Source organism: Amphiura filiformis, chromosome 17 (genome assembly GCF_039555335.1).
Source record: "Amphiura filiformis chromosome 17, Afil_fr2py, whole genome shotgun sequence".
NCBI classification, from domain to species: Eukaryota; Metazoa; Echinodermata; class Ophiuroidea; order Amphilepidida; family Amphiuridae; genus Amphiura; species Amphiura filiformis.
In genome coordinates, this window is record NC_092644.1 from 51,066,645 (window position 1) to 51,088,717 (window position 22,073).

At 36.2% G+C, this 22,073-nt stretch overlaps 3 protein-coding genes across 3 annotated transcripts; all 3 read right to left on the minus strand.

The window, feature by feature from the left end:
* Positions 1 to 7: 7 nt before the first annotated feature.
* On the minus strand, positions 8 to 3,186 carry LOC140137933 (uncharacterized). Its single transcript, XM_072159737.1, has one exon. It carries the CDS (start codon positions 3,173 to 3,175, stop codon positions 1,790 to 1,792), a length of 1,386 nt encoding a protein of 461 aa, XP_072015838.1. The 5' UTR covers positions 3,176 to 3,186; the 3' UTR covers positions 8 to 1,789.
* Positions 3,187 to 12,910: 9,724 nt separating this feature from the next.
* LOC140137272 (uncharacterized) lies at positions 12,911 to 15,283 on the minus strand. Its single transcript, XM_072158918.1, has one exon. It carries the CDS (start codon positions 15,281 to 15,283, stop codon positions 13,448 to 13,450), a length of 1,836 nt encoding a protein of 611 aa, XP_072015019.1. The 3' UTR covers positions 12,911 to 13,447.
* Positions 15,284 to 16,716: 1,433 nt separating this feature from the next.
* Positions 16,717 to 21,328, minus strand: LOC140137273 (uncharacterized). Its single transcript, XM_072158919.1, has 3 exons — positions 20,135 to 21,328; positions 17,886 to 18,627; positions 16,717 to 17,550 (listed from the first exon to the last, which is right to left on the minus strand). Exons 1-3 carry the CDS (start codon positions 21,082 to 21,084, stop codon positions 16,801 to 16,803), a joined length of 2,442 nt encoding a protein of 813 aa, XP_072015020.1. The 5' UTR covers positions 21,085 to 21,328; the 3' UTR covers positions 16,717 to 16,800.
* Between the last annotated feature and the right edge of the window lie 745 nt (positions 21,329 to 22,073).

The window sequence follows — 22,073 nt, forward strand, 5'->3', positions numbered from 1 at the left end:
ACTTTTACATTGACACCTCACATAATATGCCTACTGTACAGGCTGTAGGCCTATAAATGATATAATATTTTTCAACATTTAATTAACCTTCTTATTTCAAAAAAGTGAAAGCTAAATGAAGGCCATGTTAAATAGGGAGGATGGTGCATTATTTGATTGTAGCAATACAGGCTGTATCAAAATTACACATGATTTTATTATAGTATTTAAAATGCCTGCCTCTTCCAAACACACTGTTGGATACACTATACTTTATAACTTCTATTTAAATATCTGGTCATTTCAAGCAGAGCCCATGGTATTTGGTAGAAGTAGACATTTCTAACCAAACAGGCTGTATCATTTTGATACCGCCTGCATGTCTACAATAATTAAATAATGCTTCATTCAGCAGCCTGGTCATTCTTTCCTTTCCATTTTATGTAAATGTCCTACATCATGTAGCATTGTAGCTTGTAGCTGTCACTTAAATATATAGTCAATTAAATGTTGAAAATACCATATCAATAATTTATAAGATCTTTAACAAATATGGTATGGTACATCTGACTGCAACCAAATCAGAATGGTCACCAGGGACTGTGTCAACTCTCGTGCAATGGGCGTGAGTCTCACACATTTTTACCCATTTGAGTATTTAAAGGTAGTAAAATCTCACGTATTGTCAAAATGTAGTCCAAGAAAATTTGTTGTTCTTTCCTCCTCCCTCCATAAAATTATTTGATTCTCCAGTGCCCTGGGGACAAATATCAGTGGTAATTGGTAAACAATTTACAATTTTAGTCGGCAAACAATATTTCTGTCCCGGTACTCCCTTGTTCAACAATATCTCACATACTTCAAGCAATTCCAAAAAGTTGACAGCCCTGTTGGAGAGGCACATCTTGGAGAAAGATGACTCTGGATAGACAAAGGAGGACCAAAGATCTTGGAAAAAGTTTAACGTTGACCTTACAAATTTATAATGGATGAATTTTCACCAAAAGACCCAAATCGCTGAAGGAAATATTGACAACTTTGCACCCAAAGACCCCTGTTTGAATGAGCTTACAAAATAGATAATTTTTGGAGAATATTTTACTCTGGAAGAAGGGGACACATTGTCAGCTTTACCTAACTTTAAATGTATACATGTATAGAAATTAAGAGAACTGTACATGTACAAGACAAAATTTACTGGCCAAGCACATGTAGCATTCAAGAATTTTATTTTGGCTTTGTATTTCATTGCCACTTGCAGCCATACTGCTGGCAAAAGGTTTATTACAAATGATTGAAATATATATTTGATACAATTATATTCTAATATTTCTAACGAAAGCATCATGGGATTTAACCATAGATTTTGATGATTTAACACAGCACTTACAGTGTAAACAAAGATCAGGGGATACTTAAGAGAATGGAGAAGGGGCTACAGTGGATTTGATATTGAACCAAGATGCTACCTAAAAGCAAAATACTTTTAATATTGCATGTTAACTTATAACAAGGGATGCAACCTCAGTTGTGAAAGTACAAACAATGTCAATTTTAATGGTACAATTACTGAATAGGGTGCAACTTGCTAGACTTGAGTCCAGTCCTCATTTACAGAAGTAAGGGTTAGGGTAGGACAGTCTTGTAATAAGACTTGTAGAGTTGCACCCTATTCGGCAATCACTCCATTTTAATTGACATTACTGAAAGGAGGCAAAGTCATATTTTTTTAATTTGGAAACATTTATAACACAAAAGCATAGATCCTGCTTGACCAAATAACATGTAAATGCACATTTTCAAATTACATTTAAACAACTTCTTTATGCTTTAGAGTATCACTGACATGCTTAGAGTGAGTTTTACTCTTTTGATGATTTTTAAGTTTCTGTTCATTGACAAACCCCACATCACACACAAAACATTTAAATTTATCTGTATGAGAAATACTATGCTGATCTAACTCTTTAACAGTGGCATAAATTCTTTCACAAATAGCACATTGGTAAGGTTTATCAGCCGTTGGTTTGGTAGGCTTGTACAGTTTCTTTTCGTGTGCAGATCTGATATGACTACGTAAAAGAGTGTTTTGTGCAAATGCTGAAACACAATGTGGACATTGGTAAGGTTTCTCTCCAGAATGTGTGCGCAAATGGTTGGTAAGGCTATCTGGTCGTGTAAATTTCTTATCACAAACGGAACATTCGTATGGTTTAATTCCTGAATGCTTCCTAGCATGAGATGTCAGGTTGCTTTTGAATCTACACGTATAATCACATTGATCACACTTGAAAGGTTTCACATCCTGATGAATGCGTTCATGTTCTTTCAGATTACTCTTGTGATTAAACCTTCGACCGCAAGTTTTACATTCATTCGGTTTCTCTCCAAGATGACTTCTTTCGTGAAGTTCAAGATGACTTTTACGAGTGAAAGTCTTCTCACAGTGATTACATCTTAATATATTCTGTTGACTACCGTATCTGGAAATCATGGATTTTTTCCCGGGCGCACTGGAATGTTTGTGAGTGGTTATTTCATGCGTTATCCAACAGTCTTTACGAGAGAATTTCTTGCTGCAAAATTGACACTCATATTTCTTTTCTCCAGTGTGATTCAGCATGTGAAGTCTTAATTGCACTTTTTGCCCAAATGATTTCTCACAAAGTTGACACTCATAAAGATCAATTCCTGTATGTTTTCTCATATGAATGATCAAATAAGACTTACATTTCAGGACTCTTAGACAATATTTACATCTGAATTTACCAAATTTTCTCTGCCTAGGTGCACGCTTTGGTTTAGGTGTTTTCTCCACCCCGTGAACAGATTCTTCATGTCTTTTTCTAAAACCAGCATGTAGATACGTCTTATCACAGAATCTACACAAGTACTTTGCTGTACTCTCTTTATTTTCACTCTGTTTAGATGAGGCAGATTTTGCAGTCTTTATCCCATTCAATTTACGTTCATTTCCAAGTTTCTTTGTAAGTTTTTGACAATTTCTGTTCACCAAAGTCCCTGTTGTAAAGTCATAATGATCCTTCCAATTCAATGAAATCAGACGAGCATATGACTTGCCATGTCTGGTATGCCATCTACGATGTGACATATATAGGTCAAAGCTTGCAAACACACGTTCACATCTGATGCATATGTACGGTTTCAAGCTCTCCATGACTGTGTATTCCAACATTCTTGTATGCTAGTGCTGAAAAAAAGAGAGAAAAAAAGACAGAAAACAAAAGTTAGCAGTAAAACCATAATGGGTTTTTACAAACTTGTGGCTGAACAATGCGGTTTTTAAAGCAAAAAGTGTCAATGCATGCCAAGTAGTACATGTTTCAGACTGACAAACAAATCAAAATATTTCCAAAAATACTGTAGGTCATGAGTTGGGGGTGATTACTAGGGGGTGCTTGTTAGGGGTACTTATTGGGAGCAATTATTATGGGGTGTTTATTAGTGGGTACTTATTAAGGCTAAATCTGATTACCCCAGTATTTGACACCAGAATTGACCGTACAACACTGAATGACAAATCAGTCAGCTTTATATATGATACAGTTCAAATCTTGATGACTTCATGCTTGTGCAAAGACGGATATAAGTTAGGACTACACTTCTAATTCTTATCGGAGTGTAATTTAATAGCACACTTGACAGCCCCCATAATATTTCAAAAAGTGCGATTTGCAGCACACCTGTTATTTTCAAAACTCAATCCCTGAATATGTACCCGGCCCATGGGGTAGTCCTGCCAGCAAGACTTCAGTCTTTATCATAAACATAATGACATCTACGGACCTGAAGTCTTGCAGCGGTACATAGGGATGCACTGTACGTTTAAGAAATCCAAACTTCAAGCATCAAGACATATACCTTTTATTTGTCAGTTTTACCTCAGAGATGCTGTAGACCCTCTCTACACAGTGTAGAAACATCACAAGTAGAATGCTGCTCAATATGATAATATCCAAATCATGAAAATTAAAGGAGTATTTTGTGATCCTAGCATCCTCTTTTTATGACATTTTTCAGTACATATCCACTAAAAAGCCTATTCCCAAAATTTCAGTTGATTCCGATTTTATGCTTATGAAGTTATGCATGATTATGTGTATTACACTGCTCCATAGACAATGTTGTAATTTCGCTCTGGTGCACCAGAACGAAATTCAAATTTCACTGATATCTTTGCAAAACTAATTAATCTGCAAGAAATATTTTGTACATAAACATTATGTAGCCAGAGGTTTCCAGTGATATAAAAATCTCAACTTTTTTTTTGAGAAAAGTGGGGGATGAGGCTGTGGATCACTTAAATGCCCCTTTAAGACATTTTGCAGAGCAATATTTTGACCACTTTTTCACTAAGTAAATTACTCCCATGAAGATTGCAGGTTTTGCCAACTCAGGGAATTTTGAACCCACCCAAAAGATGAGATCAATGTAGATCAATTACCGTATTCGTTCCAATAAGCGCCGATGCCCCAATAAGCGCCCACCCAGGGTATTTTCAATTTGCTAAAGGGTACCATCAATGTTGAAGTGACAGATAATGAGATATCAATACAGTGAAATAGCTGGAGGACTACAAGTCCTGTGCAAACTTGCAATACATTTTCTGCATCAGAAAAGCTACTAGAATGTCTCTAATAAATGCCCCTTATGAAAAAAAAAACCCAGTTAGCAATAAGCCCACCCAAAATGACTTTAAGCGCCCTGGGCGCTTATTGGAATGAATAGTTGAATATGGTACCTCAACTTTGCGAGTATAGACTAATACAGTGGGATTAAAATCATCCACGCATGCCCAAACCCTGGGCCTGGTACAATGGGATTAAAATCATCAGTGCATGCCCAAACTGTCCTTGAGAGAGTTCCTCAGCAACACCCTTGGAGCCCAAAATGAGCCCACATATTGTGATGTTTCTTATTTGTGGAACAAATGTCAATAGACCGATCTGTAACTCAGTAATCAGATAATGTCATAATGTTAAATAAAGATTACTGAGTTACAGTTACTGGACCTACCCAGGGGGGTCACTCCCATTGGCATTGTGGCCTGTACACCATCCGCAATAATCAACTTTTGAAAAGCACCCTAAACAAGGATTTAACCCTTGGCTACAACAATACCCTAAACAGGGATTTTATTCCTTGCATCAAATTTCATACCCTAAATTTCATTTCCGCGTATTAGCAATTCAGTGCAACTTTGCTACCCTATTTTCCAATATTTCATATTTTTACTTTTTGACACCCTAAACTTTAAACGCTAAGCATGCAGATCGTGCCTACCCCACTAAAAAACTACCCTTTTACGCGCTTTTTGTTATCGCTGAATGGTGTACAGGCCACAATGGGAGTGACCCTCCCCCCGAGAATATGTAAATGTTTATTACAAGATTGCTAATAAGCTTACCTTGAATGTTTATTATGACATGTTATTGTTAGTACATTCGAGCAATGCACTGCTACTAAACGCAATTTCAGCGTTTGCTCAAGTTGGGATGGTCTACTAACTTGATACAACAAGAGTTAATATTCATTGCGTTATGATTTTAAAGTCAAATGTCAAACAACTTTGAGGAAAATGAAGATTTCTTCCCCCAAAATTTCACAAAACCTTTTTTTTTTTTCGTCGCAAGTTCCGTTAAAGCAAGCCCGTATGCATAAACACGCCCTCTCACGTCCAATGATGCGTTAATTTCTGGTCAGGCAGGGTCTGTTTCTGACAAAGACTTCGACTGAGGGAATTTCCCACTCCTCACAATTTCACAAAATATGAATAGGATCTATTCAAATTTGACAAGTATGACTATACGGAGGGACATAACCAATGTCTCTTTAAAATTAACAGATTTTTCTTCAAAATGATCGGATTTTCTCATCAAAATTGATAAGATTGCCTTAAAAAGCTTTAAAAAATGATACCGTAGGCTCTTATCAAAAATGACAAAGAACATAGTTTGTCTTTTCCGAGGGGTATATAACATAACCTTTTCGAATTGAAATGGATACTCTTGTCAAATAATGCCCTTGGAGATCATTTAAATGGTTACTTGTTAAAATAAAACGGAACTATTCATTTTGATATGATTGTCGGTTCACTCAGTGATCATACTTAAGATCATGAACAATATATCTCATCAAAACGAATAGTTCGGGATCAAAAATAAATGAGTAAGGATTCTATGCAGAGTCGGGGGGGGGGTTTCAAAGACCCCCCACCCCCTTTGCAGCTATCGCTGTCACTAGACCATATTTTTTGAACACAATAAAGCTCCCTGAAAGACCACCGGCAAACGCCCTTGTTCAATAAATTTAAACAGCAACTTTCATTTATTTTGATACTATAAACTTGAAAGCCATTTGAAGCCGTTGTGAACTAAAAATTCACGAGCCTTTGGCTCAAAGACTCATGATTTTAAAGCCCCACATTTTCACCCAATAGTCTTCTAATTTTTATAGGTCCAAAGGGGTCCGTCTCTGAACCCAATGACCTCATTATTTTCTCAATTTTGCTCTCCGCACCGAATATCATGCTCTCACCCAATGAGTAATGACCCCATATTTTGCCCACTCTATTTTGTACTATTCATTTATCTTCATAGAATGATCAATCATACTCATTTATTTTTGATCCCGTATCTGTTAGTTTTGATGATACACTGTTCATTTTGATTAGGTATATTATCGCTTTGAACGAAAGATATGTTAAATAAAGAAACTATCTGATATTTCAAAAACTACCATTGTTCTTTTTTTTTACAATTTGAAAACAACACACGATTTTTAATCACAAGAGAATGTGTCACCAACCACTAACTGCAACAGAATCCATTTCACATGCATTCAAGTTGTGGAAGTGCCTAATTTGCATAAATCCAAAATGGCCAATTATGCAGGGGTGAAATTTCAAAGTTGGTTAAATCTTGCTAAAAAACCATACCAATCTTTTAATATTGTTGTAACTTTGTATATTGCAGGGCCCCGGTTAGAACAGCTTGAAGCTGATTCTGGCATGGGGCTGTGCAATAATTATGAGCCCTGGAGGAGGGTAAAATTTTTTGGCGAGCCAAAAGGGGGCAAGCGATTTTTGGCACACATTCATGGGGCGCCTTTTAAATAAAACACTACAGAAACGCTTAAATGTGCAAATTTCCGTGCTCGTTGCGCTCGCAACATGTATATAGACCATTTTAGATTTGGTAATTGGGATCCCAAAAATGTACAAGGGGTGGGGGCAAAGAATTTTTGGCGCGCTGAGAGGGGGGGGGCAAGCGATGTTTGGCGAGCCATTCGGAAATTTTACCATAATTATTGCACAGCCCCTAATAATAATGTATTCCTTCCGTCATTAGGATTCATAAAAATAGTTTAAACTATCTCTGATGTCCAGTTCTTGAGTCGTGAGGGTAAAGCCCCCCGCACAAGCAGCCATTTTGATTTATGCAAATTAGGCACTGTTCCACTGCATGGATTTTTGTGGACTTTTGATGTGTTATTTAATGTGCTTTTCTAAAATGAATGGTGATTAAATGGATTCTGTTGCACTGTGGGTTAATCACTTATTTTTCTTAATTTGACTGGCCTAATCATTGATTGCTGCATATTGAATGAACTATCATTGTAAGTCTTATTTCAAGAATGAAAAGGTTAATTTTCAAAAAAAAATGTATAAAACCTGTTTTATCACAATTGCATAATTCAATCTTGTTTGGTCCAGGAATTAAAATACTCAAAATACAATGGTACAGTTGTTTCAGAGACCACCTGTGCCACATCATGAAGTCAAAATAAGGGCAATCATCACATCCCACAAAATATGTGGAAGTCCCTTTAATTCCTGACAATCAATACACATTGAAGCATTCTTTATTGTATCATTTCATTTGTTTTATTTTTTCTACGTACATACATGTAGTATTCATCAGTTATGGATGAGCCTGATCGACACATCAAAATTCAACATAAGATCCAAATAATTTGTAGACTATTGTAAAACAAGTCATAGACTATACATTCGGGCATTTCAGGAGTATCCAATGTTGATTTGGAATAGGCAGGCTTTTCAATAAACATCAAAATTGATAGCTACCAAACATTTTGATACACCATTGTATGCATATTGATATTACATGATTTTTACAATTCATTATAAATAACATAATATGGCCTACATATTGACATCATACATGTATGATTTTTACAACACATAATAAATAATATACTGAATACATACTAAATAATCCTGAATACATACTAAATAATAGTAATACTGAATACAATGATAGTAGCACCAAGCCACTGATGAATGTACAGTATTTATTTTATATGATTTTATAGTCCCTTTTTCTTTTCACAAATGTGACGTGTCATGTCAAAACAAAAGGAGACACTTTTGGGCAGGATCGTTAATGGAGAAATAGCCAAAAATCTGCCCAGGGGGTGATTTTTGTCACAATTTGGGCTTGTTGCGAATTTGTGATGTTATTAATGTTAAAAATATTGTCTGATAGTTTCAGACCGGAATATAAATGTCATCTTGTATTTTTGAGACATTTTTCAAAGTAATTCCTACTCTCAACATTGTCTATAATATTTTTAAATGCCGATATCTCAATTTCCAATTTTATAATACCATAACTTTCGAACTCAATATCTTTGCTTAGGAATGTCTGATTTAATTGGGGAAAACGGCGTTGTAGAGAAAAATATCTCTACAATTAAGATATGTAAAAACCTCAAAATTGATAACCTGCCCAGAAGTGTCTCCTTTTGACTTGACACGTCACAAATTAAGGCTGCTTTGAGAAACTCACTAATTCTACCATCATGTTCATTGTATGGTCAGTCATAATTTAACAGCAAACATTTTTTTCATATACAGGTGCTGGAGATGATAACAAGATCATTTTTGGTGAGTATTATGCTCCCCGCAAAACTGGAAATGGTGGGTCTGGGGAAATACCTGTGTGGGCTGTATGGTTATTTGTGTACTTGCATTCGATATGTAACTGTAGTTACTGTACTATAATTGAGACTGCTAGAAACATATAGATTTTGGGCATGAGAGAATGGCTTTTTTGAAAACTGCCTAAAAAATGTTAATTCAGCCTTAAAAGGCCCAAAATAGGCTGAACCCCCCCCCCCCCAAAAAAACACGCATAAATCTGGGCAAATTGCCTGAATTCAGACAAAAGCCTGAAAATTCTCACGTTATATTTATAACTTAAAGAGTTTAACTGAATGCATTCATCATAATAATAACATTATTTTTATTTCTCAAAATCGACTATATGACATAGTCTACTGATAGAGCTAAGTAATAAATATGATGAATTGATAATTCAAATAAATTTCTTTGAAATAGTTCTCTTGAAGCCAAAAAAATTCTGATTTTTGCATTATGAGAACAAGCATAGATGTGCTTCCAGACAAAATGTTATGAAGGCATTAAACTGACATTGCAGTTATTGCACTAAAGATTGCAATAAGTACCCCCATTTGTGCTTTGTGGTAAATGGGTAACATTGGGGTGATGAACTGAACAAGTTCCGCAATCTTCTTCTACCATTTGACAGTGAAATTGTCCCAATTTGAGTTTGCACCTCCCTAATCTGGGACAAGTCTCCACAATCTTGAATGCTAAATATAAATTGAATACAGTTGGTTTACATTTGAATACTACTAGAATCTAGAATTGAATGATAATCTCATTACAACAATACATTATAATAAATGTCATATGCATGCACCAACCCCTACATACACACACTTACAAAAACCCTGTACACGCCAAAGCCAGAATGCATCCTATATTTACAATGGGTATAGCAGCAAATGTTCCATGACTTATATTCAAGGTTAAATGATGGACGGACTCAAGCTATATTCAGTTAACCCCCCAGTCAGGACCGTAGCCAGGATTTTAGTGTGAGGGTGTAAAGCCAAGTTTTTGTCCGCATTTGTCCCATTTTTAGTCATTTTAAGGACACTTTACTCTTTGTGGTCCCCATTTTATCCCTGAAAATTTTCTGGGGGAAGTTTGCTCCCCCCCAGCTCCCCCTGGCTACGCCCCTGAACCCAGTGAATTTGTACAGTGTCAGTGACTGACTTGACTTATCTTAAGCATGTGATCAAATATTAGTCCAAATGACTTCACTCTACCTACAATTTTGGTAACTTATTTCAAATTAAATTCTGTTATTAACTTCATTTTGCAAAGCTGGGCTTACATTAATAAATAACTGAATTCAGTTGGATCACAACTGAATACTAAAATTGAATACTATTTCACCACAACAATTCAATGTCACAGTCTTTAAAATGAAGCATGACAGACTGAAAAGACACTCAGTGACTTGACATCAGTGAATTTGTACTGTCTCAAGTGACTTGACTTGAGCTAAATCTTAGTCCAAATGACCTGACACAAAGTGAAAACAACCTGTCAATGGGTTCATTAACTTCATTTCACAAAGTGGGTTAGTCCTTCATTATGATGGAACATGTGGGTTAGTCCTTCATTATGAAGGAACATGTGGGTTTATAGTCCTTCATTATGAAGGAACATATATGCAAATATATGCAAATATGTGAGGGTTAGGGTTCGGGGTCGGATATTATATTTGCATATGTTCCTTCATAATGAAGGATATACCACAAAGTGGGCATATTACAAAACAATGCATAATGGATGTTCACATTTGTTACAATATATACATAATTGACAGTACATAATTTCATATCTTGAATACGTGTTTTTAATTTAATTTACAATGACAATAAATATTAATGATAATAATTTATCAAAGTATAATATTAATCATAATGTGATGTGATCAAGCAAAATCAGTCGGAACTCGGAAATATTGATTTTGAGATATAGCCAAACAAAGGAAATATGTCTGTTATTTTGGAAACTCTTTTAGTTGTTCATATCTTTGGAACTGGTTATTCAATTTCAATGGGGTTTTCTGCAAAATGCAGCTTTGTAAATATTTTTTACTATCCTATAAGAAACTGAAAATTTAATATTTCTGTAGAGTTCTGACTGATTTTGCTTGATCGCAGCACACATGTTACAAATATGGCAATATGCATTCATAAACTTTAATCTATGCCAGATTTCGATTGTTTTATTGCAATTTGGAAATTAGTTGATGTCAATGTTTTTACAGCAAAACACATAATTTTTTTTTATTTGATGCCATTTCTAATTGATGGTGTGATGGTCCAGAGTAAAATCTTAAAACCACAACTGTGCCTGACATGACATTGTAGAGTTTATTTAGAAAATTGGCCAAAATTCAATAGATTTGGTTTGTGCAGAGAAGATGAGGTCTAATTCTTCTCTGGTTTATGTAAAAAAATTAGAATTGAGTAAAGAATTCTTTTACCAGGAGACCTGTTGTCTAGCATTCTAGCAATATGTAAAGATTTATTTCATGATCTTTGACAACAACATGATCACATTTTCTGATTAACAATTAAAACCTTGCTTCTAACGTAATTGAAGCACAAAATATATTGTGTCCAGATACACATTACACGTATGCACATCTGGAATATGCAATTATTCCAGATAAAGTGATACAGTGATGTATATTCCAAATAAAGTGATGTATAATTCATCACTGTAATTATGGAACAAACCAAATGACCGATGTTGTCCTATAAAGGCAACTAGTTTCATCTCATAGCTGGCCCCATCCCTTCCCCTTCTTTAAGTGGGTCAACATAACATTGATGCTTTTGTAAGAGCATCTTTAAAACTGAGAAATGTATACACGTAACAGGCAGTCCCTCCCTCCATAAAAAGCTAGTTCCATTCAAAGGACTTCATCAACATCTTGGTTTCTTCCCTTATTTCAAACTTTACCATGTTCATTTTTGTTTTCTCTATGAGCCAGTCACAGTTCACCAAATATGCTGAAAGTAATATGAATATTCACAACCTTCCAAATTGTACTGAGTGAAATATGATATTCATAGCCAGGGGTGGATCAAGAATTGTCAAGTTGGGAAGGGGGAGGGCTGAGTTGGCACAATTTTCCATCTAATAAAATAATGAATGTTAACATACTGAATGTAATATGAATATATTCATAACCTTCCAATAAAGTACTTAGTAATATGAATATTCATAACCTTCCAATAGTACATTGTTCTCTACATAATTTGTGACTTCACTCACAATTCATAACATAATTTAAAAGTTCAGATGTGCAAAAACCAATACATCCATTTTTCTCAATTTGAGAAATAGTCAAATGTAACTGGTAAAATATGAAGAAAATGAAATATGTGCTACCGGTACTATTGATCAGTTTCATAAACCTACCTTGGGAATTCTAAAGTAGGGTGTCAATTTAAAGCTAGCATTTATAGGGCAGATGTTGAAGCCTCAAGTCACAAAGTTTGAAAATGGCGTTTATTGCCTTTGGCTTTTGCATCTTAAGTCTTATCTGTACTTAAGATTGACTATGATCAGCTCATAATAGGCGAGAATTATTCAGTTTTTGTAACTGCGCGAGTTTAAAATAAAGGTTACAACTGCCTGTGTATATACACAAAAGCGCATGTCAAACACGCAATACGCAATTCTCGTAGGTACATGCGACCAGCTATCATGAGCTATGCATGCGTCATTCTATATCAATCCACGATGTTATGAATCCTGCTACTTCATGAATTCAATTTGTTGTCCATAACACCAAACTGAAACCATTCATAATACCAAAAACATAGTCATATGGAGTCACTGACTATATTTAGACAGGCCCATGTAGCAATGATTATTATTATTATAATTATATGGGGGTCAACACAAATATAAATTGAATTGATCTCCCAGAAGTAGACCATTTGGGTCATTTTTATATCACACAAAAGTTGTGATTTCTTTGTCATGTTTGTTGTTGTCATTAGTTGGACCCTTTTCCCACACATTTTTATGTTGTTGTTGGTGGATATTTGTGTGACAATCCAATATTTCCACACATGATGTGACTATAAATGTATAGAGGTGACTCTCCTGTCTAACCTCTTTACTTCTATGGTTATGCTAAATATCTAATCCTGGTATCTGAGGCCACCATGACTTAATAGTTTGTCTCAAAGCTGCAGCGTGCATTACTAAAAACACTACTGAATTTCCGCATTAGTCTTTTTTCTTCCATTTTTTTATTATCTTTAATATCATCGCGACAAAAAAATCAATCATGGCACCCATCATCTTGAAATAAATCAAACAAAAAGCAAACAGTTGGAACTAAAAAGCTGTATGCATATTATTAGTGTATTAAAATCATAATTGTCAACAATAAGACAGACTTCAATGTGAAATGGAAAAAAATAATGAAATGGGGAAAAAAAATGCATTCTGCATTAGGTTTTCAAATTTTGGCAAGCTTTGAGACAAACTACGGTATTAATCATGGTCTACTACGATTGCCTAACATTTTTTGCTGTGCACTTTGCTGATATGAGTAGGCAGATAATCTTTCCTTGCTGCAGCATAATCACAATGAGGGCATTGGTGAGGTTTTTCTTTCTTATGAACGCATCTGATATGGTTTTGCAGAGTAGCATTCTTTGCTGCACTATAATCACAACGTGAACATTGGTACGGCCTTTCATCTTCATGATTTTCCCTGATATGCGATACCAAAGCATCATTCTGTGCTCCAGTACATGTATACTCACAATATGGACATTGGTAAGGTTTTTCTGTATGAAATGCTCTTATATGTACTTTCAAAGTACTACACTGGGCTGAAGCATGATCACAATGAGGACATTGGAAAGGTTTTTCTCCAGTATGAGTCCTAACATGGACAGTCAATTGTCCGAGCTGCCGGAAATTTTTACTACAATATGAACAGTCATAATTTTTAACTCCTAAATGCATTTTAATATGAGATTTCAGATTGCTCTGAAATCGGAAGCTGTTTCCACAATACTCACATCGATAGGGTTTCACATCCGAATGAATGCGTTCATGCTCTGTCAAATTACTCTTGTGATTAAAACTTTTACCACAAGTCTTGCAGACATGATTTTTTTCACTTTTGTGGCTTCTTTCATGAAGATCAAAACTAGCTTTTAAGGTGAATAATTTGCCACAGTCCTGGCATTCATAAATTTTGACTTTCCTTCCATATCTTGATTTAATCAGAGACTCTTTCCCGAGGATTTCTGTATACTGATGTGTGGCAATTTCATGGTCAATCCATGATGATTTACGTATGAACTCCTTACGACAGAATTGACATTGGTAATTTTTCTCCCCCGTGTGATTCATCATGTGGAAAGTCAACTGGCCTTTCTGGTTGAATGATTTTTTACAGATTTTACACTTATATGGTGTAGACCCTGTATGCTTCCTCATGTGGATGTCAAGAACCCCTGGTCTAGAAAAGATCTTCAAACAAATGTTACACCTTGCTTTTTTGTATTTCTGTCTATATTTTTTCCGTTTAGTCGTATTTGAATTAGTGCTTTTCAACTGTTTATCCGAGGATACAAAATGCATGCTCACATCTGAGTTTTCATCAATCTGATCAACCGATGCATCTGATTTCCGGATTCTGCTACTGGTTCTCTTTTTCAGCCTGTCTTGTGTAGTCTCTTTTGATTTTGATACAAGTAGTTGTTGGTTTTGTTCCTTCTTCTTGCCTTTTATTTTGACTGATGCATTAGGATTGTTAATACTGTTGACAGGAGCTTTTTCATTTGTTTTATTTTGATTTCTTTTGGATTCTGCAACACCCTGTGTTTGTTGTGTGTTTCTTAATGTCTTCTTTCTTAATCTCCCACTCTCTCTTTTGTTGCTACTTGCATTCTTCAATTCCTTGGACTTCCTAGCAGTTCTAGAAACACTAACTTTTGTATCATCTCGTTTTGGTTTTCTTTCTTTCCTTGAGCTTTTCTTTAATATTCTAGATGTCTCCACTTGACCAGATGATGAAACCAAATCACAAGGAAGTTCTTCCACATCTATATTACTGTCGTCGTCTTTGGAAACCTCTTCACTGGTGCATTTTGTCTCTTTTCCATTCTGCTTTTTGATGAGAATCAAATTAGCTTGATTAGGAGCTGGTTTACCTTGTGCAATATGTTGATAATTCACATCTGTTCTAGACTCACAAACCTTGAAATCTTTTTTCAGAGAAGTATGCCGTGTATGTAATCTGGTGTGCGACTTGTAGCGATCAAAACTGGTAAAGCTTTGTTTACATCTGTAGCATTTGTGTGGTTTCAGAGTTTCCATCAATATATACTGAGACATTATGAACCTGTGGGGACAAAACAGTGAAAAGTTACTGTTCTCTGAAAGAGACACCTCCAGATTATCATATCAACAGAAACTGGTCAAACTAGCGTTATATGTTAAAAGTAGTTGTTACAACTGGCCAAGACTCACTTTTTTAACCAAATATTTCAAAAGAAACCATTCTCCATCATCAGCGGTGTTGGTAGACTGACTGATGATTTTCTAGTGTTTCTAGATGTTAACAATGTCCTTTTTGTTCTTTGTGATGGTTGTTCTAGTATAGAGAATCACACATTATGCAAAATGGAGAATAGTTTCTCTGAAATCACAAAGTTTTGAATTAAATATTTTACTGGAACTTACTTTCACAACTTGCTACATTGCGCGTCTGATACCGTGGCATCAGACTTCATCAGGCAACTGATTCGCTGGGCTGGTCATGTGACACTTGAAATATTCAGTTAAAAAAGAGAGTGTTGTTGATCAGTTTTAAAAATTACTTTTGATGTCTTTCCTCAATCTCTTCATTCACTAGTGTCATATAATGCTATTCAGCTTGCAAAGCAAATTGGGTGCCCATATTTCATGTCAAAGGGGTTTGAAGGTAACTCATGAAAAATATTGGCACTTCATTTGCTGAAACAAGCCAAAAACCATTGTGTGACCTTAGCATGACCCAATTCTTTTCATACAATAAATAGCCTGCGATAATCTGAATGTTTGCCAACAATTTGCCATGTACATTTTGCCCACATCTTCTCAGTACGGTATATTATATTGATGAAAACACTGAAACCATACAAGCATGGCAAGTTCCCAGGACAAGTGCTACAGATGTTATTCTAAAGACTCATGTGTAATTTGCAATAATTTTCTATTCTCCGGAAAAGAGGTAGCAAAGATGCACCCTCCTCCTGTGGTATCAACAGTATTGCGCTTTACGCACAGCCATCGCCTCGATATCTTCATGGCAGAAATCGCCATGGTAGGTTGAATCCACAGCCACACATGGCCATTTTGTTCCGACCTTTGAGAAGCATAATGAGCCGAGGGACATCCTGACTAAGTCTACTGACAATAGCCTGACCTGAGCCTGGTAATTGACCTCTTTGTGTGTCGGTGAACATGTATACGCCATGTGAGTGAGTGCTCACACTACGCTGTGTGTGATCTCCCTGTGTGTGAGCAAATGTATAAGCCATGTGAGTGAGTGCTCACATCAGAAAATCAGAATATTTTGGTCAGTTTTTGAGTTCAATACGCTCGATTCTTTCTCAAGACGCTAGCTAACAACTATCTGTTCAACACATATATTCAAGTGCAATTAACCACATCTGGCTTCTTTAGACGAAATCATTTACGGAGATATTCATCATTTTCTACCCCGGTATCCAAAGATTTTCGCCTGAATATCAAAATCGTGCATAGCACATTCACATGTATCGATCCTGGGTATTGATTTAAGAATCTCTGCTGCCAAGTAATTATTAGCCAGGCAATGTCTGTGTGACACGTCTATAACTTACAATTGCCTAGTGTTTTTTTCTGTGCACTCTCATAACATGCTTCTGCAATTGATCTTTCCGTGCTGCAGCATAATCACAATGAGTACAATGGTAAGATTTTTCTTTCTTATGAATGGATCTGATATGATTTTCCAGATGTCTGCTCTGTGCTGCACTATAATCACAATGCGAACATTGGTACGGCCTTTCATCTTCATGATTTTCCCTGATATGCGATACCAAAGCACCATTCTGTGCTCCAGTACATGTATACTCACAATATGGACATTGGTAAGATTTTTCTGTATGATATGCTCTTATATGTACTTTCAAAGCACTACTCTGGGCTGCAGCATAATCACAATGTGGACATTGGAAAGGTTTTTCTCCTGTATGAGTCCTAACATGGACAGTCAATTGTGAGAGCTGCCGGAATTTTCTACCACAATATGAACAGTCATAATTTTTAACTCCTAAATGCATTTTGATGTGCGTCGTCAGATTGCTCTGAAATCGGAAGCTGTTTCCACAATACTCACATCGATAGGGTTTCACATCCGAATGAATGCGTTCATGCTCTGTCAAATTACTCTTGTGATTAAAACTTTTACCACAAGTCTTACAGACATGATTTTTTTCACTTCTGTGGCTTCTTTCGTGAAGATCAAAACTACCTTTTATGGTGAATAACTTGCCACAGTCCTGGCATTCATAAATTTTGACTTTCCTTCCATATCTTGATTTAATCAGAGACTCTTTCCCAAGGATTTCTGTATACTGATGCGTGGCAATTTCATGGTCAATCCATGATGATTTACGTATGAACTCCTTACGACAGAATTGACATTGGTAATTTTTCTCCCCGTGTGATTCATCATGTGGAAAGTCAACTGGCCTTTCTGGTTGAATGATTTTTTACAGATTTTACACTTATATGGTGTAGACCCTGTATGCTTCCTCATGTGGATGTCAAGAACCCCTGGTCTAGAAAAGATCTTCAAACAAATGTTACACCTTGCTTTTTTGTATTTCTGTCTATATTTTCTCCGTTTAGTCGTATTTGAATTAGTGCTTTTCAACTGTTTATCCGAGGATACAAAATGCATGCTCACATCTGAGTTTTCATCAATCTGATCAACCGATGCATCTGATTTCCGGATTCTGCTACTGGTTCTCTTTTTCAGTCTGTCTTGTTTAGTCTCTTTTGATTTTGATACAAGTAGTTGTTGGTTTTGTTCCTTCTTCTTGCCTTTTATTTTGACTGATGCATTAGGATTGTTAATACTGTTGACAGGAACTTTTTCATTTGTCTTATTCTGATTTCTTTTGGATTCTGCAACAACCTGTGTTTGTTGTGTGTTTCTTAATGTCTTCTTTCTTAATCTCCCACTCTCTCTTTTCTTCAATTCCTTGGACTTGGTAGCAGTACTAGAAACACTAACTTTTGTATCATTTTGTTTTGGTTTTCTTTCTTTCCTTGAGCTTTTCTTCAATATTCTAGATGTCTCCACTTGACCAGATGATGAAACCAAATCACAAGGACGTTCTTCCACATCTATATTACTGTCATCGTCTTTGGAAACCTCTTCACTGGTGCATTTTGTCTCTTTTCCATTCTGCTTTTTGATGAGAATCAAATTAGCTTGATTACGAGCTGGTTTACCTTGTGCAATATGTTGATAATTCACATCTTTTCCAGGCTCACAAACCTTGAAATCTTTTTTCAGAGAAGTATGGCGGGTATGTAATCTGGTGTGCGACTTGTAGCGATCAAAACTGGTAAAGCTTTGTTTACATCTGTAGCACTTGTGTGGTTTCAGAGTTTCCATCAATATATACTGAGACATTATGAACCTGTGGGGACAAAATAGTGAAAAGTTACTGTTCTCTGAAAGAGACTTACACACACCTCCAGATTATCATATCAACAGAAACTGGTCAAACTAGCGTTATATGTTAAAAGTAGTTGCTCCAACTGGCCAAGACTCACTTTTTTAAACCAAATATTTCAAAAGAAACCATTTTCCATCATCAACGGTGTTGGTAGACTGACTGATGATTTTCTAGTGTTTCTAGATGTTAACAATGTCCTTTTTTTTCTTTGTGATGGTTGTTCTAGTATAGAGAATCACACATTATGCAAAATGGAGAATGGTTTCTCTGAAATCACAAAGTTTTGAATTAAATATTTTACTGGAACTTACTTTCACAACTTGCTACATTGCGTCTGATACCATGGCATCAGACTTCATCAGGCAACTGATTCGCTGGGCTGGTCATGTGACACTTGAAATATTCAGTTAAAAAAGAGAGTGTTGTTGATCAGTTTTAAAAATTACTTTTGATGTCTTTCCCCAATCTCTTCATTCACTAATGTCATATAATGCTATTCAGCTTGCAAAGCAAATTGGGTGCCCATATTTTGTCAAAGGGGTTTGAAGGTAACTCATGAAAAATATTGGCACTTCATTTGCTGAAACAAGCCAAAAACCATTGTGTGACCTTAGCATGACCCAATTCTTTTCATACAATAAATAGCCTGCGATAATCTGAATATTTGCCAACAATTTGCCATGTACATTTTGCCCACATCTTCTCAGTACGGTATATTATATTGATGAAAACGCTGAAACCATACATTGTACAAGCATGGCAAGTTCCCAGGACAAGTGCTACAGATGTTATTCTAAAGACTCATGTGCAATTTGCAATAATTTTCTATTCTCCGGAAAAGAGGTAGCAAAGATGCACCCTCCTCCTGTGGTATCAACAGTATTGCACACGCACAGCGTCATTGCCTCGATATCTTCATGGCAGAAATCGCCATGGTAGGTTAAACCCACAGCCACACATGGCCATTTTGTTCCGACCTTTGAGAAGCATAATGAGCCGAGGGACATCCTGACTATAAGTCTACTGACAATAGCATGACCTGAGCCTGGTAATTGACCTCTATGTGTGGGGGTGAACATGTATACGCCATGTGAGTGAGTGCTCACACTACGCTGTGTGTGATCTCCCTGTGTGTGAGCAAATGTATACGCCATGTAAGTGAGTGCTCACATCAGAAAATCAGAATATTTTGGTCAGTTTTTGTGTTCGATACGCTCGCTTCTTTCTCAAGATGCTAGCTAACGACTATCATATCTGTTCAACACATATGTTCAAGTGCAAGGAACCACATCTGGCTTCTTTAGACGAAATCAGTTACGGGAGATAGTCATCGTTTTCTACCCCGGTATCCAAAGATTTTCGTCTGAATATCAAAATCGTGCATAGCACATTCGATCCTGGGTATTGATTTTAGTATCTCTGCTGCCAAGTAATTATTAGCCAGGCGATGTCGGTGTGACACGTCTATAACTTACAATTGTCTAGTGTTTTTTTCTTGTGCACTCTCATAACATGCTTCTGCAATTGATCTTTCCTTGCTGCAGCATAATCACAATGAGGGCAATGGTAAGATTTTTCTTTCTTATGAATAGATCTGATATGATTTTCCAGATGTCTGCTCTGTGCTGCACTATAATCACAACGCGAACATTGGTACGGCCTTTCATCTTCATGATTTTCCCTGATATGCGATACCAAAGCTTCATTCTGTGCTCCAGTACATGTATACTCACAATATGGACATTGGTAAGATTTTTCTGTATGATATGCTCTTATATGTACTTTCAAAGCACCACTCTGGGCTGCAGCATGATCACATTGTGGACATTGGAAAGGTTTTTCTCCTGTATGAGTCCTAACATGGACAGTCAATTGTGAGAGCTGCCGGAATTTTTTACCACAATATGAACAGTCATAATTTTTAACTCCTAAATGCATTTTGATGTGCGTCGTCAGATTGCTCTGAAATCGGAAGCTGTTTCCACAATACTCACATCGATAGGGTTTCACATCCAAATGAATGCGTTCATGCTCTGTCAAATTACTCTTGTGATTAAAACTTTTACCACAAGTCTTACAGACATGATTTTTTTCACTTCTGTGGCTTCTTTCGTGAAGATCATAACTACCTTTTATGGTGAATAACTTGCCACAGTCCTGGCATTCATAAATTTTGACTTTCCTTCCATATCTTGATTTAATCAGAGACTCTTTCCCGAGGATTTCTGTATACTGATGCGTGGCAATTTCATGGTCAATCCAATTTGACTTACGTATGAACTCTTTACGACAGAACTGACATTGGTAATTTTTCTCCCCCGTGTGATTCATCATGTGGAAAGTCAACTGGCATTTCTGGCGGAATGATTTTTTACAGATTTTACAATTATATGGTGTAGACCCTGTATGCTTCCTCATGTGGATCTTGAGAACCCCTGGTCTAGCAAAGATCTTCAAACAAATGTTACACCTTGCTTTTTCTCTTTTCTGTTTATATTTCTCTTTTTATTCGGATTTGAATTAGTGCTTTTCAACTGTTTATCCGAGGATACAAAATGCATGCTCACATCTGAGTTTTCATCAATCTGATCAACCGATGCATCTGATTTGCGGATTCTGCTACTGGTTCTCTTTTTCAGCCTGTCTTGTTTAGTCTGTTTTGACTTTGATACAAGTAGTTGTGGGTTTTGTTCCTTCTTGCCTTTTGTTATGACTGATGCATTAGGGTTGATAGTAGTGTTGACAGGAGCCTTGTCCTTTGTCTTACTTTTTACTTCTTGGTTTCTATTGGATTCTGCAACAACCTGTGTTTGTTGTGTCCTCTTTCTTAATCTCCCACTCTCTCTTTTGTTGCTACTTGCATTCTTCAATTCCTTGGACTTGGTAGCAGTACTAGAAACACTAACTTTTGTATCATCTCGTTTTGGTTTTCTTTCTTTCCTTGAGCTTTTCTTCAATATTCTAGATGTCTTCACTTGACCAGATGATGAAACCAAATCACAAGGAAGTACTTCCACATCTATATTACCGTTATCCTCTTTGGAAACCTCTTTACTGGTGCATTTTGTCTCTTTTCCATTCCACTTTATGCTCCTAGACAAAGCTCCTTGACTAGCTGGTGGTTTACCTTGTGCAATGTTTTGATAATTCACATCTTTTCCAGGCTCACAAACCTTATTATCTATTTTCAGCAAAGGGTGTCGACTATGCAATCTGGTGTGCGACTTGTAGCGATCGAAACTTGCAAAGATTTGTTTACATCTGTAGCATTTGTGTGGTTTCAGAGTTTCCATCAATGTATAAGCAGACATTATGAACCTGTGAACAAAATGAAGATAGATGTTCTAAAAATTGATTGAAAAAAAACACCCGATTGACCCAAAAAGTTAATGTTATGTTTAGCGTAA